The sequence below is a fragment of the Chlorella variabilis genome, assembly GCF_000147415.1.
Source record: "Chlorella variabilis unplaced genomic scaffold CHLNCscaffold_17, whole genome shotgun sequence".
Classification (NCBI taxonomy): Eukaryota; Viridiplantae; Chlorophyta; class Trebouxiophyceae; order Chlorellales; family Chlorellaceae; genus Chlorella; species Chlorella variabilis.
Genome location: NW_005435071.1, coordinates 926,962 through 953,684, shown reverse-complemented (window position 1 = coordinate 953,684; position 26,723 = coordinate 926,962). Strand labels below are relative to the sequence as shown.

General features: G+C 70.8%; 6 protein-coding genes across 6 annotated transcripts in view; 2 read left to right on the top strand and 4 right to left on the bottom strand.

Annotated features, from left to right (window-relative positions):
- Positions 1-2,069: 2,069 nt before the first annotated feature.
- CHLNCDRAFT_136839 (hypothetical protein) lies at positions 2,070-5,266 on the top strand (the record flags this gene model as incomplete). Its single annotated transcript, XM_005845643.1, has 5 exons — positions 2,070-3,044; positions 3,529-3,692; positions 3,845-4,249; positions 4,429-4,483; positions 4,715-5,266. 5 exons carry the CDS (start codon positions 2,070-2,072, stop codon positions 5,264-5,266), a joined length of 2,151 nt encoding a protein of 716 aa, XP_005845705.1.
- Positions 5,267-5,834: 568 nt separating this feature from the next.
- CHLNCDRAFT_136838 (hypothetical protein) lies at positions 5,835-10,357 on the bottom strand (the record flags this gene model as incomplete). Its single annotated transcript, XM_005845545.1, has 16 exons — positions 5,835-5,874; positions 6,110-6,262; positions 6,482-6,598; positions 6,795-6,880; positions 7,106-7,181; positions 7,357-7,568; positions 7,604-7,705; positions 7,930-8,041; positions 8,163-8,249; positions 8,393-8,440; positions 8,618-8,660; positions 8,850-8,950; positions 9,117-9,217; positions 9,369-9,524; positions 9,698-9,870; positions 10,000-10,357. The coding sequence occupies 16 exons, from the start codon at positions 10,355-10,357 to the stop codon at positions 5,835-5,837; spliced, it is 1,965 nt and encodes a 654-aa protein (XP_005845607.1).
- A 650-nt stretch (positions 10,358-11,007) lies between these two features.
- CHLNCDRAFT_136837 (hypothetical protein) lies at positions 11,008-17,576 on the bottom strand (the record flags this gene model as incomplete). Its single annotated transcript, XM_005845544.1, has 14 exons — positions 11,008-11,109; positions 11,234-11,948; positions 12,143-12,388; positions 12,647-13,045; positions 13,325-13,469; positions 13,656-13,987; positions 14,141-14,288; positions 14,420-14,673; positions 14,832-14,982; positions 15,300-15,472; positions 15,680-15,830; positions 15,960-16,441; positions 16,621-16,789; positions 16,922-17,576. 14 exons carry the CDS (start codon positions 17,574-17,576, stop codon positions 11,008-11,010), a joined length of 4,122 nt encoding a protein of 1,373 aa, XP_005845606.1.
- A 754-nt stretch (positions 17,577-18,330) lies between these two features.
- On the bottom strand, positions 18,331-21,621 carry CHLNCDRAFT_136836 (hypothetical protein; the record flags this gene model as incomplete). Its single annotated transcript, XM_005845543.1, has 11 exons — positions 18,331-18,722; positions 18,888-18,968; positions 19,247-19,319; positions 19,588-19,752; positions 19,963-20,096; positions 20,355-20,480; positions 20,701-20,756; positions 20,934-20,998; positions 21,164-21,236; positions 21,319-21,444; positions 21,575-21,621. 11 exons carry the CDS (start codon positions 21,619-21,621, stop codon positions 18,331-18,333), a joined length of 1,338 nt encoding a protein of 445 aa, XP_005845605.1.
- A 176-nt stretch (positions 21,622-21,797) lies between these two features.
- Positions 21,798-25,436, bottom strand: CHLNCDRAFT_136835 (hypothetical protein; the record flags this gene model as incomplete). The annotated part of the gene is made up of 11 exons (XM_005845542.1): positions 21,798-21,926; positions 22,408-22,449; positions 22,586-22,653; positions 22,829-22,919; positions 23,131-23,218; positions 23,495-23,590; positions 23,699-23,793; positions 24,008-24,107; positions 24,254-24,318; positions 24,491-25,205; positions 25,360-25,436. 11 exons carry the CDS (start codon positions 25,434-25,436, stop codon positions 21,798-21,800), a joined length of 1,566 nt encoding a protein of 521 aa, XP_005845604.1.
- A 335-nt stretch (positions 25,437-25,771) lies between these two features.
- The window catches only part of CHLNCDRAFT_136834 (hypothetical protein), a gene marked incomplete at both ends in the record, with an annotated part of 9,674 nt that continues 8,722 nt past the window's right edge, over positions 25,772-26,723 (top strand). Inside the window, 3 exons of the mRNA XM_005845642.1 lie at positions 25,772-25,910; positions 26,037-26,217; positions 26,444-26,604. Of these exons, the coding sequence (XP_005845704.1) occupies positions 25,772-25,910; positions 26,037-26,217; positions 26,444-26,604 (481 nt within the window). The remainder of the gene's footprint in view (positions 25,911-26,036; positions 26,218-26,443; positions 26,605-26,723) is intronic.

Here is a 26,723-nt window from a genome sequence, read left to right as displayed (position 1 = left end):
CGCCCCAGCTCCGGCAACCGCCCAATTGGAACCGCCCGCGGTGCCGCCACATATGACCGCTGCCCCTGCACCCCCCCAGCTCCGGCCTCACGCGCTGTGGCGCACCCGCCACTGTAGTTTCAGGCCGCGCCGGGCTGTGCAGCAGCAGCCGCCGCGGCAAGGCTTCTGTGTGCACCCCGCTGAGCCACGCCCGACCATCCGCGCCTTTGCCTCGCTCCTCCCGCCCCCTCCGCCGCCGCTGCAGCTGACGTACCCAACCGTCAAGTACGCGCCGTGCAACGATGCCACCGAGCACACCTGCAGCGGCACGGACGGCAGCGGCAGCGCAGCGATATGCTGCAACAAAATGAACTTTGCGTGCGGCGTGCGGCTGGACACGGGCGGGCCCCGCTGCGCCATGTGCCCCCAAGTCTGCATCATGGACTGCATGCCAGGCTACAAGTGCGGCAGGGACGCCAACGGCTGCTTCAACTGCCTGCCCGACCCCAGCGGCGGCGGCGGCGGCTTCATACGCGGCCCCCCGCCGCCCTCGCCACCGCCGCCCTCGCCGCGCCCGCCGCCGCCGGCAGAGAACCGCCTGGGGGACACGTGCAGCGCGGCACAGCCCTGCCCCGCCAGGCAGATCTGCGCGGCCGGCTACTGCCGTGCCAACCCCTGCATCCGCTTTACCTGCACAGCAGACAAACCCAGATGCACGGTAGACAGGGTCAGCTTCCGGGCGCAATGCGTGGCAGGTGATTGCCCCTCTCTGCTGCTGCCCGGCCCGCCTGCATGCTCCTCAGGCTTGAGCCTGCCACCCGAGCCCGCCATGCCAGCCGTCAGCTGCTGCACTGCGCTGCGCTGCCCTGCAACCGCCGGGAGGCCGGAGGGCTGACCTGCTGGCTACCCCACACCCCCTCCGCTGCAGTGCCACGCCCGCCGTCGCCGCGCCCCAGGCCGCCGCCGTCGCCCTCCCCCCGCAAATGCGCGCGCCCCTGCGGCGTCGGGTTCAGATGCCAGAAGAAGGCGTCTGGAAGCTGGCAGTGCACGCGGCTGCCTGGTGTACGGCGCAGCAGTAGAGTGGCAGCCGCAGCTGCAGCGCATGCGCAAGCCGCAGGGCGCCGCCGTCTGGCCAGCTTCAGCCGGAGAGAGCTGCGCCTGGCTGGCTAGCCAGCCTGCCCTGTGCCCATTTTGTCCTGACGTCATCTGCCGAGTGTTCCTCTTCCTCCTCTCCGCTAGACCCCCTGCTTCCAGTAGCTCTCTGTCCCCCTTATGCAATTGAGTTTTACCGCCCTCTCCCTTACCCTACATCCCACTTCGCTTCCATTCATGCGCCCACCTCTCGGGGTCTACGGCATCCCACATCGGCGCTGCCAGCTGCGACCCGTGCGCGCTTTGTGCGCGGGTGCCGCTGCTGGCCCGCACCCACCCGACTCCCGGCACCATAGCCATCCCCTTTTGACCACGCTGCCCTTTCGCACCTTGCACCTAGCAAAACGCGCTCCCCAGCTGCCCACCAGGTGCCTCTGTCTGCACCACTCTCTGCCCTTCTTTCTTTCAGGTGCACAGCATTCCCACCCATCATGAGGCCTCTGTTACTCCCGCCTCACCCTGCCCAGCCCCACCTCCACCCACCACCTGCCTGCTCCTTTTCCCTTTCCTTGTGTGCGCATACCTACGCTTCGCGATACTTGACCAGACTTGACCTGAACTTCTTTTTCTGATTCCTACTGATGCATGCCATCCCTCGTGACACCCACTCATGTCCACCATTTTCGCAGTCGCATGCGGGCAGCACAATGCTGGACCGCTCCTCGCTCGGCCCCTGGACAGCGCCCTGCCCTTGTGAAACCATTCGCAGCACATTGGGAGCGTCATGTGCCAGGCAGGCGCAGGCGGTGTTGGGAGCCATGCATGCAGGCTTGACTGGATCGTGATGTGCAGCAGGAGCGCTTTGCCCGGCGGGTGATGTGCAGTGGCGGCTGGGCCAGGCGGGCGGCACCGCCATCGAGCGAACCGATCAACGCATCAAACTCTTTGTGTTAGTTCGTCGGCTCCTCGTGCCCACACAGGGTCGGAGGCTTGCCGCCATGAAGCAAGTCCAGCGCAGCTACGACACCCCGGGCTTTGCCGAATTCTATGAGCACTTGCTCCACAGCCTGCCACCGGAATACGAGCCCGGGAGGGACCTGGACGTCTACTGGCCGCTGCTGGAGCAGACGCTGCAGGGGGCGGCAGGCGTGGCGGACGTGTGCACTGGCGTGGCGGCAGGCGTGGCGGTGCTCGACTTGTGCACCGGCAGCGGCCGTGTGCTGCTGGGCCTGCTTCAGCGGCTGGCCAGCAGCGCGGCGGCGCAGGCAGCGAGCGCTGGGGGCCTGCAGCTGCGCCTGGCCGGGGTGGACAGCAGCGAGGAGATGCTGGCGGCCGCTCGCGGCCAGCTGGCGGCCGCCCGCGCCCCGCCACCGCCCTGGTGCCGCGTGGAGTGGCACCGCGCCGATGTGGCGGCGCTGGGCGCGCCGCAGCTGGCGGCCCTGCAGCTGGCGGGCGCCTGCCGCCTGGTGCTCATCTCGGCGGGCAGCTTCCACCACCTGCTGTCGGCAGCCGACCAGCTGGCGTGCCTGCGGGGCGTGGCGGCGGCGCTGTCCCCGGCCGGCCCCTCCTGGGCTGTGCTCAACATCTTTGATCCCGGCCACCTCCAGGCCTCTCCGGGAGAGGCCGCGGTGCTGGGGCCCTTCCGCCGCACCTGCGTGCGGCAGGAGGCGGAGGCGCAGCCCGACGGCGGCCGCGTCTGGCGGCAGCGGTTCCAGCTCGAGCGATACGCCTCGCCGGCGGCGGCGGCGGCTGGCGACGCGCAGCAGCTGAGCTGGCGGCGGCAGGAGGAGTGGGCCCTGCGGGAGGTGGCCCCCCACCAGCTGCGCCAGCTGGCGGCGCAGGCGGGGCTGGCGGTGGTGCGGCAGCAGGCGAGGTGGGGCGACACGTGCGGGGCAGGGGCGGCGCCGCCGTGCGCCGACGCCGATGCCCGCATCTTTGTGCTGGGGCTGCAGCCGCGCAGCCAGCAGCCACAGGTCACTCCCTGATGGTGACCATGCATGCATGCTGTGTGAATGTAATCATTCACGACACGACCGTGCCTGCACAAGCAGGGAGAGAGGGCCCAGCGCCCGGCGGCAGCAGCGCTCCCAGCACGCCACCCCACATCGATCGACTGGCAAGCACGGATCCGTGCTTGCCAGTCTCATCTGGATTCAATTCAAATACCATCGTCTGGAAATGCAGGGCGCTGCCCCAGCTCCGCCCGCAGGGGAGCAGCGGGCCGACACCACGTTGAGCGGGCGCTCGTGGTTCACAGCGCGCTCTTCCTGCCCTGTAGAGGCTGAGGGATTGCATGGAAGAACGGCGCCAGCCCAGGGGCCTGCCCCCCGCGACCCCCGCCGCCGGCAATGCCAGCAGGCGGCCGGCGCAGCTGTGCCAGTGCCGGTGCCACTGCCGGCAGAGCCGGAGCAAGCACTGGAGAAGCAGCAGAGACAGCCCACCGCTGTGCCTGCCCAGCAGCAGCCGCGGCGGGCCAGCAGCCGCCTGGCACAGCTGCGCGAGGCGCCCGCCCCGCGCCGGTCCCGGCTCAGCGAGGCGCCACTGCTGGGGCGGCGCATCGAGGTGCTGTGGATGGATGGGCGGTGGTACGAGGCCACAGTGGATGATGAGCTGGACAGCGGGTGTGTTGATGCCCAGACCCTACACGCCTGTGACATGCCTGGGACACGCTCGCCGCGCTCTGCCTGCCTTCCGCCTGGCCTTGCGGCCCTGGCTGCCCTCGGTTGGGCATCAACCGCAGCCCACCCCCTGCCCCCCACCCACGCCCCTGCAGCCTGCACTGGCTGGTGTTTGCGGAGGACGGCCATCGCATGCGGGCAGACATGCGCAAGTTCCGCCACCGGCTGCTGCTCAGCAGCGACAGCAGCGGGGAGGAGGAGGAGGCTCCAGGCGACGGCCAGGGCGGGCCGGCCCAGCAGCAGGCGCCCGCGCCGCCCGCCGCGGGTGGCGCTGCAGGGGCGGCGGCGGAGGTGCCGGCGGCCACGTGGTGGCAGAAGGCGGTGCTGGGTGGCCGGCAGCAGGCTCAGCGTGGGGTGCGGGATTGCGGCGCGCAGCAGCCCAGCCGCCTGGCCGCTCGGCAGTGGGGCGGGGAGCTGGTGGGCAGGCGGGTGGCTGTGTACTGGCCTGAGGACGGCCAGTGGTACAGCGGCTTCGTGGCCGACTTCTCCTCAGCTTCCAAGTGAGCCCCGCGGCCGGCCAGCGTCCAGACCGGCGCTGTGCGGTGCTGCGCTGTGCTGCGCTGTGCTGCGCTGTGCTGTGCTGTGCTGTGCCGTGCCGTGGCCCCAGCTTGATCGGGCATGGGTCTTGGCTGACCGTTGTTGTTTTTTCCTTTTTCCATGCTGGCCGCACCCCCTGCAGGCGCCACTTTGTGCTGTATGGCGACGGCGACGAGGAGCTGCTGCTGCTGCACCAGGTGTGTGGCGGCAGCGGTGGTGGTGTGTGTTGGGAGGCAGGCGGGGCAGGTGGGCAGGCCCCTCCACCTGTCGACTTCGCTCGCGGTCCTGCCCTCCCGCTGCCAGTCGTGGCCCTGCCGCAAGCTCAAGGCAGCACATCATTCTTTGCCTTGATAAGAAGGCAGCTGCGCCTCCTTGTCCGAACCTCCCTGGTTGTCCTGGCCATGCGCCTGCCGCCGAGCCTGGCGCAGGAGAGGGTCGAACTGCTGGAAGATGCACAGGAGCCTGCTCGGGGCGGCTGCGCCGGCCGGGGCATGGAGGAGCAGCAGGGCGGCGGCGGCAGCAGAGGCGAGGACGGCGGGCCTTCGGGCGAGCCTCCACGCAAGCGCCGGCGGGGGCACGCGGGGGCGGCAGCGCCTGCGCCAGCGGCAGGAGCACGCGGCGGGCGGGAGGCACCGCCGCCGGCTGGAGTGCAGCAGCAGCGCTCCATCCAGCAGCAGCAGCAGCAGGGAGGTGGAATGCCAGCGGACTCGCGGCAGCAGCCACCCGAGCTGCGTGAGCAGCAGCAGGCGCCGGCTGGCGGCGCCGGCGCCACCAGGGCAGCTGCCGGCGTGGCGGCAGCCACCCTGCGAGGCAGCTTTCTGGAGGCTCTGCGGCGGGCGGCAGCGGCGGGGGGCGACTACAGAGCGGCCGGGCGGCAGCTTGGGCGGGACCTGCCTTTGCTGGCGGGAGCGGCAGCGGCTGATCTGCGGGAGCTGCTGGCGGGGTTGCAAGAGGGGTATCTGGAGGCAGTACCGGCATGAAGCAGGCCGCCGCCCGCCTGCCCGCCTGCCTGCTCCCGTCTGCCCAAGTGTAAGCTGCGCAAGCGTAAGGTTGGCCGTGCCAGAGGCGCGTGGGTGGGGTGTGCCGGGTGAGGGGAGCTACCTGGCCAGCGTACTTGCCGGCTGCGGAGTGAATGCTTAAGGTGCGTTTGAATCGGGGCATGCAGTGCGTGCGTGTGTGATACAGTAGTTGAAAATGGTGGAAACGGGGGTGTATGGCAGTGAAAAGATGAAAAGGGCAGCTCAGCAACTGTTCATTGGGTTGGGCATGTGGGAAAAAGGTAATGGCGGTACAAATGGAGGGCCTTGCGGCGCCTCGGGCATGCAGGCGCAGGCACAGCAGCTGCAGGCCGGAGCAGCGCAAATGGGCGGCTGCGCATGAAAACAGCGAGCCATCCAGCTGCCGAGAGCTGGCGGCCCCTGTTGCTGAAAGGGTGTGTATGAATGGCCGTCGGTGCAGCTGTCAGCTAAGCCACTGATTGGACTCCCAGCCTCCAAAATCGAGGGGACGAATTGGGGCCGCACTCATCGCGTGCCTGCCCGGCTCCCCTCACACGCCTTGCAGCCGCATCGCCCGCCTCAGCCGCGTGCTGCGCACGGCGGCGCAGCGAGGAATGCGGCGGACATGAGCACGCGTGCAGGCACCGACCGTCGCGCACGCTGGCCGGCAGCAGCAAGCACCAGCCCTTGGCCTGCTGGGCTGGCAGGAAGGATCAACCCAACCAAGCGGCCGATGAGGGAGGAAGGGACCACCCCCACCATCCCCACGCCCCCCACCACCCCACAGCGCTGCCGCTGGTACCGCTGCCGCGGCCTGCCACTCACGCTGGGCCCGTGACGCGCAGCTGGAAGTCTGGGGGGATGTTGTTCTCGTACTCGGCCACCACGACCAGATACCAGCTGCCGGCGGCGGCGGAGGCGGAGGCCGTACTGGCAAACTCGTTGGCGGCGGCGCAGGCGAGGTCATCGTCGTTGCTCCTGTGGGAGGGGTGGCGGGGGCGGGCATGCAGAGGGGAGGTTGGAAGGTACTACACAGGCAGGTATGCCCAGCGAGGACAGGACGCTGGGAATGTGGGGCGCCGAGAGCAGCCCAGCCCGGCCGTCGCTGGCGCACCACCCACGGCGGCAGCGGCCAGGCCAGGCGCCCCCCTTGCAGGATGCCCTGTGCCCCTGGCTGCCCCCCGGCTTGCTGCTCACCGCAGGCACCGCCAGGGCCCGCTCCTGGAGCTGCCCACCAGCACTGCCAGCAGCGTGTCGGCATCGGTGTAACCGCAAGTGGAGGCGCGCAGGGTGCCGGCCGCGGGGGCCTGCCACCTGCATCATGGGGCACCCAATGGCCACGTCGGCGGGAGGCCTCCGCGCCGCCATGCGGCCTCCTTGCTGCCGGTGCCATGCTGGTCTTGTGCGCCAGGCTGGGCAGGCCCGGCCGCTCATCACGCAAGCTCTCTCATCCCAGGCCGCCTCGCCGCAGGGGCCGTGCCAGCAGGCCATGCCAGCCAGCCAGCCACACCTGAATGCATAGCCGCGAGTGGATGGGAAGATGGAGCCGCACTGCGGCACCTCACTGGGCAGCACCCCCCTGTGCTTGTCCGCCATCTGCGACAGGTGGAGGGTGTGCAGGCCGGTCGGGCCATGCAGGCTGGTCAGGCCACCTCCCCAGTTAGCTGCAGCGGGGAAGGGCAGGGAGGCCAGCCAGGCACGCACGGCACGGCAGTGCGATGTGGCGCATGCGTTTGCTGGTGCTGCGGCTGCTGCAGGCGCCGCCGGGGGGGGCCTGCCTCCCTCCCAGGCCGCTCCAGCCTGGCCCCAGCCGACACCCACCGACAGCTTAGGGCTGAGGTAGGGCAGGGAGGTGATGTTGAAGGGGTTGGCCAGGGATCCCGGCAGCCCGCTGCCCCTGCACATCCACCATCAGCCCCAGCAACACAGCCATGAGAATGAGTGGCTGGAGGGCCAGGCAGCTCAGGAGAAGCACGGCAGGATGAGGCGAGGCGAGGGCGCTGCATTCCCAGCACGCTGCTGCCATCAGATGCAGCAAGCAGCGCACCCGGCCGGGGGAGGCGGGCTGGGACGTGGGGACGGCGGGCGTGGGGACGGCGGCGGCCGGGGCGGGCGTGGCGGCGGGCGAGGGGACGGCGGCGGCCGGGGCGGGCGAGGGCGTGGCGGCGGCTGCGGCGGGCGCGGCCGCGGCGGCGGGCTGCTTTTCCTCGCCGGCGGCGCTGGCGAGGGCGGGCGCGGCGAGGGCGGCGCCGGGCGCGTCGCCGCCGCCGGCGAGGGCGGCGGGCTGGGCGCGGGCGTGGGCGGGACATCACATCTGACGCTGGCTGGATAGTCGCAGGCGACCATGCTGTCGCTGAACAACAGGCCGGAGATGCAGGAAGAGTAGCTGGGCACGCCCCCCGGCACACACGAGTAGTAAGACTGCATGCGTGGCGGGGCAGGGCGGCGGCGGCGGCGGCAACATGTCAGCTTGGGCAGCGGCAGCAGGAGCGCGCACGGAGCGCTGGCGCGGTTTGTGCACTGGCAGCGCCGGCCGGGTCATGCAGCAGAGTGCATAATCGCAACGATGCAGGGCAGGACCATACAGCAGCAGCCGCCATGCCCAGCCAGCCAGCCTGGTGCGGACGACCACGCTGCCAGCCCACCTTGCACCCCGTCTTGACGTCGGCAAAGGTGCCGGCGGCGCCGCCCTTCCACAAGCAGAAGCAGGTGGCGTTGCCAGACTGGCAGGGGTAGCCCGACAGGCTTGGCGGCGGGCTGCAGGGGCAGGGAGCAGGCGGATGCACGAGGCGGCGGATCGGCACATGGATTTGGCAGTAAGCACCAGCCACAGGGCAAGGTGTCCAGCCTGGGCTGGGCCTGCACGCCAGCAGCCCACGCCGCGCGCATCCAGTCTGCGCCTTGCCTGCTGGGGAGCGGCGGAGAGGGCGGCGAGGGCCGGGGCGAAGGCGGCGGCGAAGGGAACCTGCAGGCCGGCAGCAGGCCAGCCTTCTTGGTGTCAGGCTGGCATAGCCCATATACATGCAGGGCCCAGCCCAAAACTGTCACATTGCACAGTCACTGTCACGAGCTGCTGCGGGTCCAGGCAGCTCATGCAGCCAGGCTTACGGCGGCGAGGGTGGCGGCGAGGGAGGGCTTGGCGGGGACGGAGGCACGCTGCAGGGCAGGAGGCAGGGCGCGGCAGTCATGCGGCGGCGCATGCACCTGTGGCACACATGCCGGCCCCACAAAACAGGCCTGCCGTGGCCGATCGGTGCGAGCCGCTGGACAGGCTGAAACGGGCGGCGCAGCAGCAAAGGGAAAGCGCAGCGCAGCGCAGGCGCCGCCGCTCACTTGGAGCGAGGGGTGGTGCGGATGTCTGCGCAGTTCCAAAACTCTGCACAGATGCAGCAGCGTCGCACGTTGTGTGTACAAAACGCAGGCGGTGAGCAGGTAGCTGGCCGCTCCCGCCACCTCGCAGGCTGGCAGCAGCCAGGGCAGCCAGGGCAGCCAGGCACCAGGCAGGCACGCAGGGCCCCAGCGCAGTGGCGGCAGGCATGCGGCATGCATGCAGAGGTGGGAGCACCTTCGGGGAAGGGCGCGTTGGGGCCGCAGTACTCGATCGATTTCTCGCGGTACGCGTCTGGCGTGCCGGGCGGCGTGCACGAGTTGCCCGTCGCCCAGTGCCTGCCCAGCGGGCGCAGCGGAACCGGCGGGGGAGCCCAGCGGGCGGCTCAGGCAGCTGCGCAGGCCCAGCTGGCGGGCCCCCGGTCAGCAGCAGCCGGCGACAGCCGGCAGGCGGCTGAACCTCTCCAAGCAGCACCACAGCAGCTGCTGCTGCCACACCGCTCACCACTGTAGCACGCAGCGGAACTTCACGCCGTCGCAGTTCAGGCCATCCGGCACAGTGTAGTAGTAGGTGTACATGGGAGGGGTGGCATCAAAGGAGTAGCCCTGCAGGCGGCAGGCCGGGATGCCGGGCAGCATAGCAGGGGGCGCATCGGGTCAGGGCGCCGCACGCACACCGGTCATGGGTCCAGCCTGCCTCTCGTGCCAAGCCTGTCAGCCAGCCTGGCCAGCCGGGGTCCCCAGCCAGCCCACCCACGTTCTGCCGGCAAGCGTTCGAGCAGAACAAACAGGGGGCAGGCAGGGGCAGCGCAAGGTGTGCGGCAGCGCTTGCCTCCCAGCGCTTGAACGGCAGGTATGAGTACTGCTGGTAGGGGGCCTGGGAGCCATTCACGTTGGCCTGGACTAGAATGTACTGCACAGCACACAGCACACGCAGACAAGCCGGGCAGGTGTGTAGGGCAAGCCTGGCACAGCGCAGACTGCACGCAACACACACGCAGCAGCCCCTCTGCCCCAGCGGCCACGCCTTGCGGCCCACCGCCCCGCCACGCACCGCGACCGCCGCCGCCGCCGCCACCCACCCACCTGGTTGAAGCACTCGGGTGTCAGCTGCGCCTTCTCGGCGTCCACCCAGGTCTGGCCCTGGGCGGGCGCCGCGACGCGGCAGATGCGGAAGCCAAAGCGGCCGTTGTGGTGGGCGGTGATGCCCACTTGCACCTTCATCACCCCGCCCTCCTCGTACGTACCGCCAATCTCGCCTGCGCAGGGGCGGCGGCGACACGTTCGGATGTGCGTGCACCAGCAATCGCCGTCACCTGCACGCTTCCTTGCAGCGCGCCCAGCAGCCAGGCAGCCGCCGCGGCCTGGAGCAGATGCGGCCCGCCCACCCGTGGCGAAGCGCCCGCCGGCCTCGTGGTCCCTGCTGGTGTCCACGTTGGGTGCTGCTCCGTCCTTGTAATACATGTCGCCGCAGAAGCCGTTGAGGCCGGCGGGCCACGTGAGGCTGCCGCCGCCGCTGACCTGGCCCGGGCCGCCCGCCGCCAGGCAGTGCGGGCAGTAGTTCCAGTAGCTCTCCTCGTACCTGTCCCGCTCCGCGGCGGCGCGGGGGTAGTAGGTGGAGTGGATGACGTTGCGGGCGGCGGGCATGGCCAGGAAGCCGTGCGCGGCGGCGCGGGGGAGCGCCGCCAGCAGCGCCAGCGCCGCCGCCGCCAGCGCCGCCGCGGGCAGGCGGGGGTGCCGCGTCATTTCAAACGGATGCATGCGCATGCACACAGGCGATCGCTGCGATCAGGAATGCGGAAGAGGAGTGGGCTTCGGGGCGCGGCCCACTGCCAACTGCGTCCAGGGCGCTGGTGATGCGGGCGAGCGCATGGGCTGAAACCCACACCACTGCACCATCATCGGGCTTGTGGGCAGGCCAGAAGGCGGCCTCAAGCACAGGTTGTGAGCATCTCGAGTTTGACTGCCAACAGGCCGTAAACCCCTGCGCCCACCTGAGGTCTTTGATCGGATGTGCCACCCTGGTGGGCAGCAAAGCACCACGTTCGGGCCTGCAGCGACGTAACGCCGCCGGCCTGCAGCTGACAGACGCTGCGGCTGGCGTCTGCAGCAGCCCCCCTGACACCGCTGCGTGTGTGCTAAAGCGGCAGTGGAAGGCCAGGATTGTTTGAAGGGTGGAGCAAACTTGCCAGCTCAGCCCGCGGTGCGCAGTTGACAGGTGGTTGGGGCGTGGAACCCTTGGATTTCAGAGTGTAACCTGTCACATGCGTATTGAGTGCTACAGGCGATGTAGATGGGGCGGTATCAAGGCGGTGCAGGCCTGGCTGACGACAGAGGGCCTCCACCACTCGCATGACATGTGTCCCGGAGCTGCGGCTGGCCCAGACTTAATGCCATCAGGCTGGCAGCCTGGACAGCGCCAGGTTGACGGCCGTCTGCATCATGGCTGCCGCGCCCTTGTACTGCCCGATGCCCAGCAGCACGCGCAGGCGCCGCTCCTGCGCGCAGCGGGCGGCCCCGCAAGCCAGCAGCCCTGCTTGGTGGCAGGCCCCGCAAGCCCCTCGATCACCAGCACCACGCGCACATGCAACCGCGCCGCCGCCACCGCCACCACGCACACACCTTCTCGCCCCGCTCCCGCTCCCCCAGCGTGTCCAGCAGCGCCATGAAGGAGCCCACCAGCTCGGTGCTGAGGCCGGTGTTAGTGGCAGCAGGCGCGGCAGCCGCATCCAGCATGTCCAAAAACAGGTCGGAAGCGTCGCCGCCGCCGTCGCCGCCGCCGCCCGCTGCTGCACCGGGAGGCTGCGCAGCAGCGGTGGCTTCCTCGGGCCCAGCCAGCGCGACAGCAGCCGTCGCGGCTAGGCCCAGGCTGCTCGGCGCCGGCAGGCCTGGCCCCAGCTGCTGGGCCTGCCGGTTCTGCCGTGGCGGGGGTGCGTGCAGGCGCGGACGCTTGGCCTCGCCCAGCCAAGCGTCGGCTAGCGACTGCGGACGCGGCTGCTTGCGCCGCCCGCCGCCTGCCTGCTGCACGGCGGCGGCTGCCGCTGCCGTGCCACCACTCTGCTCCTGCTCCTGCTCCTGCTGCTGCTGCTGCTGCTGCTCCTCCCCAGCCTCCTCCTCCCCCTCCTCGCCAAGCTCTTCCTCAGGCTGCTTTCCAGCCTGCGCTGCCGCGCGCGCGGCCACGCGCGCCGCCACCGCGGCCTCGCGCTGCCGCTGGCGCAGGGCGCGCAGCTGGCGCTCGTGTCGGCGCTGCCGCGGCAGCCAGGCCCACTGCACCCGCTGCTCCAGCGGGTCCAGCAGCAGCTCCATGCCATCCACGTCGTACCGTATGCAGTACATCCTGCAATACGCTCAGCAGTACAGCGGCACGCTCACCACGGGCCACCAAGCGGCTTGCGGGGCCAGGCGCATGGCGGCAAGCGGGGGGCCAGGCGTGCGGGCCTGGTGCCGCCAGCCAGGCGGGCTGTTCTAATGGGATGGCGCGGGCAGCAGACAGGCCAGTGCTCTGGCAAGGCCGAAGCAATTTCAACACACCCGTTGCGCAGTACATGCGTGACACATGCCAGGTAGTACAGGCGGTCCTGCGGCCACCACACGTGCAGCTTCTGCCCCACATCCGCCGCCGCAGAGGCCGGGTCCGTCGCCGCCGCCGCCGCCGCAGGTGGCGCCGCGGGCGGGGGCGGACCGCCCTGCGCGCCAGCGCTGTCGGTGAACTCAAACCTGGTGCTGGCCAGGTCCACCAGCGCCTCATCGCCGTCATCAAACATGATGTGGTGCTTGCTGGAGCACAGAGGGCGAGGGACAGGAGGGGAGGGGAGGGAGCATGGAGACGGGGTGGGCCAGCGGGGCGGCCCCTCTTGGAGGCCACGCCAGCAGCCCGCCCCGCCTGCTCGCCAGCCAGCCAGGAAGCAGGGCACCAGCGCGCCGCACGCGCCGCACGCAGCGCCAGCGGAATGCAGCACAGGGCCCATTGTTTAGCGCGGGTGCCCGGCATCGCGCATGAGAGGGTGCCCCTCCCCCTCCCCCTCCCTGCCTCACCCCGTGGGCGTGTACTCAGCCACCCGCCCCTCAAACTGCTGCAGCTGGTCGTCGTCGTCCAGCTGGAGCCAGAGGCGCACGCGGCGGCCCGTCGCGGCCTGCCCGCCGTGCCTGCCGCCGCCCTGCCCCTCCTCCCCAGGCTCCCCCTTGACCCGCTGCTGCAGCAGCTGGCGCTCCTCCTGCTGCGCCGCCGCCGCCGCGTCCCAGGCTGCGGGGGACGCGGCGCGCGGCGCGAGCCGCGCGCGGCCGCGCCGCGCGCCCCCCGTCGCGTCTGGTGCCAGGCTGGCCGCCAGACGGGCCAGCTGGCCGCACGCCTTGAGGTCCTTGAGCAGGACGCGCAGCTCATCCGCCGTGGCGCAGCGCAGCACTTGGCTCAGCACCAGCTTGTGGCGCCGCAGGCTGCACGCAGGCAGGGTGCGGTGGCGCCCCAGGGCGGGAGCGGCGGCAAAGAAAGTCGGCAGCGGCACAGGCAGGTCGCCGCCTTGCCCGACGGCAGCGGAAGTGTGCAGCAGCTGCCTGCCAACAGCGCCGGACAGAGGGAGGACCGAGCCACCCCGCCAAGGCGCCCCGAGGCCTGCCCAACCAGCGGTGCTTCCCAGCCGGCAGCAGCACTCCCTATCGCCGGTGCAAAAGAGGGCAGCAGCAGCAGCAGCAGCAGCAGCAGCAACCAGGCCTCACCCGGCCAGGCCAAAATTGTAGCGGGCAGCCTGCATGTCTGCACCGGCCGCCCGCTGGCGCCACGCCAGCGCCAGGTCATGCGCCACAGCCGCCTCCTCCCTGGTGCTATAGGTACCCATGTAACGGTTGGTGGTGGCACGCTCGGCTGCAGGGGCAGGCAGGGGCCGCACAGGCAGCAGTGAGGCATGCGCGCAGGCAACCACGCCAGCGGCAATTCGCCGTTGGAGCCAAGGCAGAAGGGGTGCCAGCAAGGGCGGCTGTTGGGTCGGCATGCGGGCAACCAAGCTGGCAGCCTCGGGCAGCGGCCCCGAGCAGACGCCCATGCGCTCACCCGAAGGCCTGCCAGCAGCGTCTAGTGCAAAATGGATCCGCGCCTCCCAGCCAGGCTTGCCCTTGCCCCGGGTGCACACCCCCCTCAGAGGCTGCAAGTCCGCGTCGCCAGGTGCCGGCGCAGCGCCCCGCCGCCGCCGCGCGCCCGCTGTGGTCTTGCCAGCCGCTGCTGACCCCGGCTCGCCGGCAGCAGCGGCGGCGGCGGCCCCACCCAGGCTGGCAGCAAGCCTGTGCAGCTCGCCAGAGCCCTCCAGCCTCTTCAGCAGCGACCGCAGCTCGTCTATCGTGCCGCACTGCCGCAGCTGGGCCAGCAGCCCTTTCTGGCGCCGCAGGCTGCAGGCGAGGCAGGGAGGGAGCACATCATTGCTGCCGCACCTCGCCGCCCCCGCCATTAATGACCAGAGACCAGTCATCGGCAACGCAGGACATGGCACGGGAGAGCCTGACACAAAGACCTGACACACGGATGAGAAAAGGACAGCGTACCGCTCAGGCGGCCAGTTGTAGTGCCTGGCCATCTCCTCCAGCTCGGCGCCGGTGCCCAGCTGGCGCCACGCGATCCCCAGGTCGTGCGCCACGGCGGCCCCCACCTGGCTGCCAAACTGGCCCAGCGAGTGCCCGGAGGCACCGCCCGCTGCACAGGCACGCAATGCTGGCTGCATGGTGAGCCCATGTGTGTGTGCCGCGTGTGGAGCCCACAGCATTGAGGCCATCCCGCAGAAGTCTGCTCCGCACAGGGCAGGTGGCTGGGGCCGGGGCACTGACCTGTGGGCCGCCCAGAGGCGTCCAGGCAAACATACAGTCTGGGCCGCCAGATCCCATTGGGCAGTCGAGTCCCTGCAGCGAGGCCAGCCCCGGCCGCGCCTTCCTCTGGCTCCTCTCCCGCCTTCCCTCCTGCCAAGCTGGCAGCGAGCTGCTTCAGCGCGCCGCTGGCATCCGTGGTTGCCAGCAGCAAGCGCAGCTCTGCCAGGCCGGCGCAGCCCCGCAGCTTGGCCAGCAGCGCCGTCTGCTGCCGCAGGCTGCAGGGGAGGGCGCACAACCGCAAAGCACCGTCAAGCTCGTGCGCCGTGGCACGAAACAGGTTGCCGCGGCGGCAGCAAGGCAGGAGCGGTGCTTGTGCTTGTACTGCCATTGATGGGGCTGGCTCAAAGGGTGGCGGCTGCCAGGCGGCTTCCACCTGTCGAGGGGGAAGTTGTACTGCACGGGTGCCCTCTCCAACTCCCTCCCTGTGCGCAGCTGCTCCCAAACGACACCCAGGTCCCGCGCCAGCGCCGCGACAGCCTGGGTCTCGTAGCACGACAGCGAGTAACTCGTCCTGATGGCAGAGGCTGCGCAGGCACAGCACAGACTGGGTCAGGAACCAATCTGTTTTTTGGGCGGGTGTTTTCCTGTGTCCTCGTGCTGCCGCGATGGGCAAGAAAGAGGCATGGGAGAATGCAGCCAACAACCGTGAGGGCTGGGGCATGCCGCAGGCTGCCCACACAGGCAGGCCCTGGCTTGCCTGCAGGCTGCTTTGCGGTGTCCAGGCCCAGTGTGGCTTTCGCCTGCCACTTGCCGCTTGGGGTGTGTAAGAGACCCTTCCATGCGCCAGCAGGCTGCGAGGCAGCCTGCCTGGGCGGCCTGGAAGCTCCGGCGGGTGCCTGACGCGCGCCGCTGGGCGCCGCTGTGGCGGGCGCCTGCTGGGGCGCCGGCGCCGGCGCCAGCGCGGCAGCCAGCCGGCGCAGGCGGCCACTGTCCGCCATGCGGCGCAGGAGGTAGGTCAGCTGGCCCCAGGCCCTGCACCCCTGCAGCTCATCCAGCGGAGCATGCTTGCGCAGGCTGCAGAGGGAAGAGAGGAGCAAGCGGTTGGCTTGCGGCATGCAGTCCCAGGCACCCGGGGCAGCCCTTCAGAAGGAGTTCCCGCCGGGCCTCCAGGCTGCCCTCGGCAGCACGCAATGGGCACATGCATGGCAGCTGGCGCTGGCTGCATGGCGGGGCCCTGGAGGCGATAAACTGCTGGGGAGCAAGCAGGCGCCCGCCGCTCACCTGGCCAGGGTGAAGTTGTAGGGAGCGGCAGCAGCCTGCAGGCTGGCGCCAGCTGCCAGCTGGCACCACGCCAGTGCCAGGTCATGCGCCACAGCCGCCTGCTCCCTGCTGCTGAATAGGCCCACGGCACGCTCCCCACCAGGCGCGGTCTCTGGATCAGCAAGCGAGCGAGAGGGGCATGCAGGCTTGTGGTGCAGGTGGCAGCGCTGCAGCAAAGCAGTGCCCCTGCACCCAGCAGGGGCGGCCCAGCAGCAACAGTGGCCTTCAGTAGCAGCCGCACCTGATGGCCGCCCCTCAGCATCCAGAGCAGCAAACACCCGTGCCGACCAGCCGCCGTGGCGGGAGCCGACGCCTGCGGGCCACCCGCTGCCCGCAGCCGGCCCGCTGCCTGTGCTGGCGGCAGGGGCCGCGACGGCCGCGCCGCGTGTCCGTGCCGCCGCCGCAGCGGCTGGGCCAGCTGCGGTTGCCATGGACGGTGCCGGGCCTGCTGCCGAGGCTTGGTTCAGCGCCGAAGCTGTGGCACGCGCCTTGGCAGCTGCTGCTGGGGCCTGCTGGGGTCCACCAGCTGCCCTCCTCTTGGTCCCTCGATCGTCTTTCCTCCCGCTGCCAGGCCCTGCCGCCACCGGCGGCGGCGGCAGCGCGGCGGCTGCCAGGCGTGCAAGCTCGCCGCTGGCAGCCATGCCGAGCACCAGGGCGTGCACCTGGCCCCAGGCGGCGCAGCCACGCAGGCGGGCGCCCAGCCCTGGAGCCTTTGCCGCCAGCCTGCAGGGGCAGGCCAGCGGGAGGCATGCCGTGGGGAGGCTAGTGCTAGGCGCGCTCGGGCTGGCCGAGCCGCAGGGAGGCAGGGAACCCAGCAGGGGCAAGGGCAGGCAGCAGCGCCCCGCCCTGCAGCTCATGAGGCAGAGGCGCGGTGCGCAGCAGGGGCAAGGGTGGGGCCTGACCTGTGCCCAGCGGGGCAATTGAAGCGAGCGAGGGCACCAGAGAAGTAACCCCGCCGCCCCGGCCCCGGGCCCACGGCACGGCGCCACAGCAGCAACAGGTCCCGCGCCACCGCCGCCTCGCCCCAGCTGGCCAGCCCCTCCACAACATACTGCTCGGGCGTGTCGGATGCTGCGCGGCAGGGAGGAAAGCAGGGATTCGTGACCAGCCGGCTGCATGCAGCTGCGCAGGCATGAGCAGCTGCGGCCAAGGGGTGCCCTGACCCTGCCGGGCCGTGCGTGTGCGTTCGCCCCTGCACAGCACCTGTCAGCCGCCCCGCGCTGTCCAGCCTCAGCCGGCAGCGAGCGTTCCACCGGACGGCGGCGGCGCGGTCCACTCCCAGCAGCGCCATGGGTGGCTCAGCGGCACTGCCGCCCGCCAGCTCCGGCACCGCAGCCACCTCCGCAGCCTCCTGCTTATCCTCCGGCTGCTGATCCGCCTCCTGCTGCGGATCCTCTGGCTGCCGATCCGCCTCCTGCGGCTCCTCTGGCTGCCGATCCACCTCCAGCTGCGGCTCCTGCAGCTGCTCCTGTTGCTGTCGCTGCTGCGGCGGCGCCTCCTGCTGCTGCGACCCCTGCACCAGCTGCTCTTCCTGCTCCTGCTGCTGCTGCTGCGGCTGCTCCGGCTGCGACGGCTCCTCGGCTTGTTCCTTGTTGCCAGCGCTCGCTTCTGTCGCTGCCTGTTGCTCATCCTCTACCTTGACTTCCGTCGCTGCCTGGCCCACTTTCAAGATGCGGCGAACAAGCTGCTGCAGCCGGGTCGCCCGACTGCCACACAACGCGCTGTCCTGCTGCAGCTCAGAGGTGGCAGTGGGGGCAGGCAGCCGGCTGTCGCTTGGGGGCGCCGTCACTGCCGGCCATGGTGCTGTCGCCACTAGCGCCGCCGCCGCCGCCGGCTCCTCTGCCGGCTCTGATTGCATGGTGCGCCGCCTCAAGGAGTAGAGCTGTGGCGTAATGGCCAATTGGCTGCACGAGCAGCACAAGGGTTTTCCCGCGCCAAGGTTCAATTGGCATGACCCCCTACAGCAACTGATCGGGGCCCCTGCCTCCAAGCAAGCAGCGTGCTGTGCATCAAAGCAGCCCGGCAGTGACGCACCTGGCCGTCCACCTACAGGCCGAAGCGGCGAGCGCAGCCCCTTCCTTTCCCGAAACAGCGAGCGCAGCCCCTTCTGCCACTCGTTGGTGATTGAGGGACTGCTCCACGGTTTACATACCATGCCGCTTGTGGCCCGCTGATCTGATGCAGACCACCAGCGCGCAGTGGCGCCAGGCGGCGCAGTCGGGCACCTCCACTCACATCCTTCAGCAGTGGCCCCAGGGAAATGCCGACACCGAGCTCATGCATGTTCTGTCGAGCTGCTGCGGTGCCCAGCCACCTCCCGTTCCTGCCCTCTTCTGCTGCAAGCGCCGCGTGGCTAACCGGCAGCAGTGTGACGTCCCGGCCGCCAGCCCGATCCGACGCTCAAGGCAGTTCATACATGCATGTGCAAACAATCCAACGTCGTACCAACTGATGAACACGTGGCTTGGTCTCAGCAAAGGGTGACATGGACTAGTTTTTTGGAAAGAAACAATGAAGAATGCTAAACCTGGGGGGAAGTCGTGGCTCCAATGCAAATGTCACCCGATCGTCTCTCCAGCCACCGCAGCATGCCGGCAGCCCTTGCTTACTGCTCACAAAAGGACCACAGACGCATCGTCCAAAGGACCAGCCGGGGCGGGAGCCAGGCGCCGCCGCTGCTGCAGCGGGGGCTCATCCTCGTCGCCACCCGCGCGCTCGACTTGCTCCCGCTTTGCACGCCGCCCCGCCCCCATCTCCGCCACCTCCTCCTCTCCATCGCTCAGAACCTCGGTCACGGTGCTTTCGCCGCGGCCCCCGCCTGCTCTGCGCCTGACTGCAGCCGGGAGTGGGTCCTCATCGCTGTCGCTGATGACAACCACCTCCTCCTCCTGCGATGCCCCCTGCTGCTGCTGCTGCTGCTGCTGCTGCTGCTGCTGCTCGGCCACCTGCGCCAGCCGCTCGCCGGCGGAGCGATACTTCTGAGCCGACCCCACCGCGCCAAAGGCTGCAGCGCAGGGGCGGCACGGCCAGGCAAGTGAGCGGTGGCAGCCGGCACGCTGGGGTGAAGGCGGCAGGGCAGGCACGGCATGGGGTGCCGCCAGCTGGGCATGCAGGAGGGGCTGCTCTACCGCCTGCGCAGTGTGCGGCCGCCCCGTGCCCCCCTCCCCACCTTGCTCAGCGTCCTCCTCCCCCATTGCGCCCCCCACCACGCCCAGCTTGTGCTGGCAAAGGCGCCAGATGGTGTCGTCCGCTGCAAGCGGGCCAGGCGGGGCGGGGCAGGCGTCAGTGCATGGCTTGTAGCAGTCGCAGCAGCACAGGCTGCGCGGGCGCCGCGGGCAGGCGTCCGAGCGGCGCCACCCGCCCCGGCACAGGGCGCAGCGAAGGCTCGCGGCAGGCACCCCGCCAGTATCACGGCGCCGGCACCACCGGCAGGCAGCCCCAGCGGACCCGCAGGCGCACACGCAGGTGCCACGCAGGCGCACTTGCGGCTGCACTGTTGTTGGATGGGCACCCTGGCTGGCGGCGCACCTGTGCCCGGAGCTACAAGGTAATGAACTTCCAGCACGCGGCGCTGCCCCAGCCGGTGGGCGCGGTCCTCCGCCTGCAGGCGGGGAGCAGGCAGGGCGGGGCGGTACATGCGTTCCGATGCGCTTGCTGGCGCTGTGCTGTCGTTGCTGGCCGGCACAAGGTTGCCGGGGCGAGGGGCAGGGCTGTGGGGGGTGGCGCAGACCGCAGACCGACCGCAGCGCCGCGGGCGGGCGTGGCGGGCGGGCGTGCGGGCGGGCGGCGCCGGCGCGGCACGCGGCAGCTGCCCACGTGCCGCCGGTAGCCAGGCATGCAGCGCAGCGCCCAGGTTCTGCCCGCCACACCTGCACCAGCTGCCCCGGGTTCCAGTACAGCTCCACAAACACAACAGCCTGCGCCTCGGTGAGCGTGATGCCCGTGCCGGCGGCGGTGATGGAGAGCAACGCGGCGCGGCAGGCGCGGTCCCGCTGGAACGTGTCCACCGCCGCCTTGCGTCGCTCGTTCAACACCTGCGGGTAGGCAGGGCGGGGAGGGGGAAGGGAGGGGCGGGTCTGGAACACCTGGCTGCTATGCAGGGATGCATTTGGCGGCGACCGTGCGGCGCGGGATGCATCCGTCCATCCCAGGGCGTGGCGCAGGATGCGAGCCCGGGCGCGGCGCCAGCGCCGAGGCGCGGCACAGAGCCGGCTGCCTCCCCGCGCGCCGCATGCGCCACGCACCGAGCTGGCTGCCGCCGCCAGCGGCGCACTTGCCTGGCCGTCGATGCGCACGTGCGCCACCTGCTCCTCCCTCAGCGCCGCCTGGAGGCCGTCCAGCACAGCCTGGTGGTGCGCAAACACCAGCACCTTGACGCCTGCGGGCAGTGTGTGTGTGTGCGTGTGCGTGTGCGTGTGCGTGTGCGTGTGCGTGTGCGTGTGCGTGTGTGTGTGTGTGTGTGCGCGCGTGCGCGCGCGCGTGTGCGCGCGCGTGAGTGTGGGTGGGTGGGGATGGGGGGCGAGATGGAGGGCAGGGGCGGGGTCACCGGAGAGGGGAGAGAGCGGGGTCAGCAGGTGGGCATGCGGGTGGGGGAAATAAGCGGGGCTGCTTCACAGGGGGCAAGCGGGCGCCCTACCTGCCTCCAGCAGGCTGACGATGTGGGCCCGGGCGTCCTGCACCTTGGCGGGGCCGGTGCGCCTGTAGTACTCGCTCAGCAGCTGCTGCCGCGCCCTAACCGCCTCCTCCCCGCTGATCCGCCCGCCTGCAGGGCGCGGCCCAGGGCCGGCGCCGAGCAGGGCGCACAGGCCAGCGGTTAGAGCAGCGCAGCTGGTGCAATGCGGCGCGGCACACATGCGCCGGCGCCCTGTCTGCGGGCAGGCGCGACCGCAGCCAGCCAGCTGCGCTGCGCCGCGCTTGAGCTGCATCTGTGCCTTGCAGCGGCAGCATGAGCGGCAGGCGGCGGCGGCTGCGCGCGCGCTCACCGACTTCATCCTGCTCCACCTGCTTCATCTCGCGCACCGTCTTCTGCAGCCCGGGCCTGCAGCCGGGCGCGCAGGAACGGCCAAGCAGAGGATGGGAGGACGGAAGGGAGTGTCGCTCCCAGCCACACCATCAGCGGCGGCGGCGTTGGGAAGCCGCACACGCCGCTACACGTGCCGCCAGCCACATCACACGCCCCTGGAGGCAGGGGGTAGGTGGGCCGCCAATCACTCACACGTGCGCCGGGTCGGGCTCAATCGGGATGCGCTTCCGGATCTTATCCGGCAAGTCGTCCAGCACCTGCAGGGGTGCAGGGGGAGGGGGGCACACCGGCCGTGCCATGGGCATCATGCCAGGTGCACGCTGTGACCCCAGCAGGCAGGCGCCAGCGCCAGCAGACAGCACCAGGCAGGCAGGGGGTGGGGGCAGCGCCGGGCAGAGCGGGGCGAGGCTCCCCCCACTCACGTCCTTCTTCAGCCGCCTGACCATGATGTGGCTTTCCAGCAGCTCATGCAGCTCCACCAGGTTGCTGCTGCCCCTGCGGGCAGGCGGGCGGGCCGCAGCAAGCAGCAGACTGCACATATGCAGCGCTTGCTTGCTGGGGGGCCGGGTCTGGGCACCCGGCGGCGGCCGCCGGCCAGCGGCCGCCACGGCCGCTGCGCAGCCCCGCTCCCTGCGCCTGCCTGAAGTCGTAGCCGCGGTACGTGGCCTGCATGTTGTACTGCGCAGGCTTGCCGTCGCAGTATCTGCGGTGCGATGGGTGGGGAGAAAGATGCTGCATGGTGCAGGCTGGACAGGCCAGCACAGCAGCCCAAAGCCCAAAGCGGCTCCAACGGTGCAGGCGCGGCAAGCGGGCAGCCAGGCAGCCGCGCCCACCTCAGGCCAAACTCCTGAGGCGCCCCCAGGAAGCCGGGGCGCAGCATGCTGATCTGCACGGCAGGCGGGCAGCCGCATCGCCACGCCCACATCAGCACCCAGGCCAGAGCAGCCTGAAGAACGGAGAGCGAAGAACAAAACGCCACACCGCAGGCAAGCACGGCAAGAGGGCCACCCGTGCAGCTAGCTGTGCCGCCCAGGCGCTTGCGCGCATCCCGGCCCCTCATATCAGGCTTGCCTGCGGGTAGAGCTCCCAGGGGCGGGACAGGGCGGGCGTGCCGGTGACCAGGATGGCGCGCGCCGCCTTCTCCACCAGCGCCTTCACCGCCTGGGTGCGCTGCGTGTCCAGATTCTGCAGGCGGCGCATGGCGGCGCAGCGCGCGACCAGTGGGGAGGGAGTGAGGAGGCAGGCGGCACTCCCGGTGGCGGCTGCGGCCCCACCCATGCGCCAGTACCACCCTCTCTCGCGTTTCCACTGGCCTGCTCTGCCTGCCTGCCATGCCAGGCACGGCCAGCCATGCCAGGCTCAGCCCACTCAGCCCGCTCAGCCCACCAGCCTCAGCTTGCCTTGAGGTGGTGGCTCTCGTCCGCGATGACGGTACGGTACTGCCCCACCCGCTCCCCCAGCTTCTTGACCACGTCGAAAGAAACGATGCACACCCTGCGGGGCACGCAAAAGGCACGACGAGAGACGAGATGCGAGTGGGGGCTGCGCGGATGGGAGGGCACGGCGGGTGGGGGTGGCGGTGGGGGGGCATCAGGCCGTGCAGCGAATTGCTGGGGAAGCGGAGCCAGCCACCTCTACAGGTGCCCCCCCCCCGTGCTTGCCTCACAGGCGTCTCCTGGTCCATGCGCCCCAAAAGCTGGTCGATGCCCTGTAGTGCGGGGCAGGCAGGCAGGCAGGCAGGCACAGAGGAGTGACTGGCCGCGGGGCGCCGGGGCTGCGCCAGGGGCGCGCCTGCCGGTGCCTGCTGCGGCCGAGGGGCGAGAGAGCCGGCGCCGCCGCCCCACCTGCCCGTCCTTGATGACAGCCAGGTTGTGGGGGCGGGGGGTCAGGTCAGGCGGCAGCCAGTGGCGCACTGCAGGGGCAAACAGGGGCAGGAGGAGAGGTGCAAGGCTGCTGGAGGCTGGAGAGGCGTGGCGCCCTCTCTGGGCATGGGCGAGAGGCGAGCGGGCACGGCTGGAGCCTGGGAGCGGGCAGGGTGTCCCTTTCCCCGGGCCGCCGCCCGCCCGCGTGCGGCGGCGCCCACCCACCCGCATCCTGCCACACCAGCTTCATGGTGGAGGGGCAGATGATGAGCAGGGGCCAGTCCTCGGGGCCAAAGCAGGCCGCGATGCAGAGCGCCTGCGCCCGGCGGGGCGGGGGCGGGGGCGGGGGCAGGGGTGGGGGCGGGGATCGAGGAGGGCTAGCACAGCAGCGGGCAGAGACGGTGCTGGCGGTGTGGGGCCTTGCCCCGACAGTGGAGACGGCAGGGTCGACCCACGCGTGTGCAGCAGTGCGGCCTGCGGGTGGGAGGCGGGCACATGCATGGCGTAGTGGCGCCACAGCGCCCCACCTGCACTGTCTTCCCGAGTCCCATTTCGTCTCCGAGCAGCACGCGCCCTCCCAGGGCCACCCCCCGCCCCACGCCCTCCCGCTGGAACCTGCACAGGAGCGGGGGAGCAGGCAGGCCGGCAGCCGGTGTGCTTGGGTGTGGCGGCAGGCGAGGCAGTGTGGAGAGCACAGCCACGGGTCTGGGGGATCACAGCATCTCGGAAGCATGGCAGCGGGCTGCCCGCCGCTCGGCTGTGTGGGCGCCCACAGCACCGCCCCGGCCCGAGCTCCTGACCCGCCCCGCCAGCTGGCAGCCAGGCTGGCGCCCGCCAGCGGCCGGCCCCCAACTCCCTGGCCGCCACGCTTGCAGCCAGCATTGGGCTCACCCATACAGCCTGTTCCACAGCTCGCTGGGCAGGCGGGCGAGGCGATCGTCCACCTCGTCCTCGCTCAAGTGCTGCACCTGCTGGGACTGCTCAAACCTGCGGCAGTCGAAGGCGCGGTGGCGGCACGGCAGGCACGGCAGGTACGAGCGGTGGACAGGCGCGGCGGAGGGCAGGCGCAGGCGGCTCCCAGGCCGCGCATCGGACATCCCCCGGCGCAGGTGCTGCCCAGGCGGCGCGGGCGCGTGCCTGGACAGCGCCCCCGGCGGGATGGGGTTGAGGGCAAGCGGCACGGGCGATTGCTGCGGCAGCGCAGGGAGGCGGGCAGGGAGCAGGGGAGCAGACAGCCTCGTCATGCACAGCACACCTGGCGGGCCGGCCGAGCAGTGCGCAGCAGCGCAGCAGGCGGCGCCCAGGCCGCCACCAGGCCGCCCCTCGTGGCGCTGGCAGCGACGGCGGGCAGCAGTCTCCAAGCAACACGCGCCTCTGCCCCTGCAGCCGCCCACCCCTGCCCACCTCCTGCAGCAGCTGCAGCACGTCCTCGTAGTGAGGCATGGGGAAGGTCCACAGCTTGCGCTGCGGGTCCCAGCGCCCGTTGTAGGGCCGCGGGAAGGACCTGCGAGCACGCGGCAGCCGCGGGCGGTGCGCGTGAGTGTGGGCGTGAGGGTGGAGCGGCGGCGGAGGGCGCCAGGTGCTCGCGCGTTTGAGCAGCCAGCAGCCCGTGGCGCCACCCTCCCTGCTTGCAACCCTCCCAGTGCTCACTTCACAAACTCTTTGAGGGGTTCGTTGTAGCGGAAGGCGGCGCCAAAGGTGTCGCCGTCAACCACCTGCACGGCGTGGGGCGTGCCGGTGCGTCGGCCAGTGCACCGAATTGCAGCGTGCTTCTCGTTGGCCTGGCGCCGCGCCGGCATCCCCTGCCCTGAGCTAGCGGCGACAAAAGGAGGGGTGCACCCAAGCCACACACTGGCAAGCCCAGCCTCGGGCCAGGTGCCCACCCACCTGCAGGCTGACTTTCAGGCGTTCCCCCTGCGGGGAAGGCCCGGCTGCAGCTGCCCGCCCAGCGGGGGATGCGCCCTGGGCCTGCCGCGGGGAGTAGGGCTGCTGCGACGGCGGCTGGGAGCCCTGGGGCCTGCCGTACAGGGGGTGCTGCTGCTGCGACGGCTGCGGCTGGCTGCCTCCCAGCGAGGGCGGGCCGCCCCACCCATGGCTGCTGCCAGGCGGCGTGGCTGGCTGGCTGCCGCCCCGGGAAGCCTGCCCCTGCTGCTGCTGTCGCTGCTGCTGCTGCTGTGGGGATGCGTGTGGGTAGGCTGCACCGGGAGGGCCCTCCGCCTCGGGATCCCACATCGGCACATACGGCCTGCCGCTGGCGGCCAGGCTGGCAGGGCTGGCGATGCGCGGGGCTGGGCCGCGCGCTTGCGGCTGCTGCTGCTGGTGCGGCGAAGCCGGCGGCGGCACCCGCTGCTGCTGCTGCTGCTGCTGCTGCTGGGACGGGTATGCCTGGCGGCGCGGCGCAGATGGCGGCGACTGCCACGGCTGCGATGGCGGCTGAGCGTGGGGCGACTGCCAGGAGGGCTGCTGGGAGGCGGGGCTGCGGGCCGCCTGGCTGGATTGGCGCTGGCTCCCCGCCGCCTCCGCCGCCGCCGCTTCTTCCTCAGCAGAGGCCCACTTGAACAGGCGGCACCCTTCTGGCCAGTTCACGCAGCCCCAGAAATGCCTGGAGGGCGACAACGCCAGCAGAGAGGCAGATGGTGAGCAATATGCAACGGACGGCAAGGGCGCCGGGGCGGCGGCGCCAGCAACGTCGGCGCCTGCTGCTCGGCCCTCCCGGGCGGTCGACGCCCCCAGGCAAGACTCCAGGAGACGCTCACCTGCCCTGATTGGGTCCAGCCTTGCGCACCTCTCGGAGGAGGCCGGGGTTGCCACATGTGCACAGGGGAGGTTCCATTTGCACAGGTAGACTCGTCCCAATTGTCCCAGATAAAAGAGACTTTGAGAAACCCTCCAAGGCGTGTGAAAGAGGGGAGCCGGGGCTGCATGCGGAGCCTGCTACGACCGGGCGCTGCGGAACTGGAGCCCTTAGCGAGCGAACCCGGCTCTCTCGGTGACAAGCTTAACAACCTGAGACTTTTGGGTTGTCTCGAGCCCCACTCGGCACAGAGTTGTGGCGACCGCACGGCGGAGGCTGCGGACGTATCCAAAACGCTGTGCAGCCTCATGGCCACGAATTCGGTGCTCGGATTTCGGGCGTGAGCGCCCGGCATCGACTGTGGGCATCCTCCCATGCCTCCTCCGCCGGTGCCCGCCCCACGTGCGCCGCTGCCGCTGCCGGCAGCGCTCCTGTTGCTGGTGCTGACCACGGCGCACTGGCAGCTGGCGCGCTGCCAGCCTCCTCCTCCTCGGAATCTCATCCAGATCGATGGTGGGTGGAGATGGAAGCTGCACCGTGCCAGCCACCTCGCCTGCCGCACCCCGCATGCCCGCCTGCAGCGGGCAATGTGACCCGTGCCTGCCCCCGACCTGTCCCGCGCCGCCGCCGCCCCTGCAGAGGAGCTGCTGCTGGGGCTGCAGGCTGCCATCAACAACTGGGACCAGGCCACCTCCAGCAGTAACTGCAGCAGCGTGGGGGGCACGGACTGGGTCTCCGGCCTGCCAGTGTGCGGCAACGCCACGCAGGGCATGGGCTGGCGAGGGGTGGTGTGCGACGGCGGCGGCCACATCACCGAAGTGTGAGCTGGGGCCGCAGCCCAGCGGGCGCCTCGCCTCCGCCAGCCGGCCGCTGCGGCGTGCCACGCTCATGCTCATGCTCATGCTCATGCTCATGCTCATGCTCATGCTCATGCTCATGCTCATGCTCATGCTCATGACATGTCCCCTACTGCATGCTGCGGCCGGCCAGTGTGGAGGGATGAGCTGCTGCTGCTGCTGCCGCTGCTCCTGCTGCTGCCGGTGCAGGCACCTGGAGCACTGCGGCCTCCAGGGGTCGCTGCCGGATGAGCTGGCCCAGCTGCCACACCTTGCGGTACTGGACCTATCCCTCAACGCGCTGACGGGGGGCGTGCCCGTCACCTGGACCGCCCCCGGCGCCTTCCCCGCACTGGAGACGCTGAACCTAGGTGCGCGTGGCGCGGCAGGCAGGCTGGAGGTTGCGGGCAGGCTGGTGCACCAGGGCGCCAGCATGGCAGCAGCCTGCCTGCCTCCCATGGCGCTGCCCGCCTGCCTGCCCGCCTGCCAG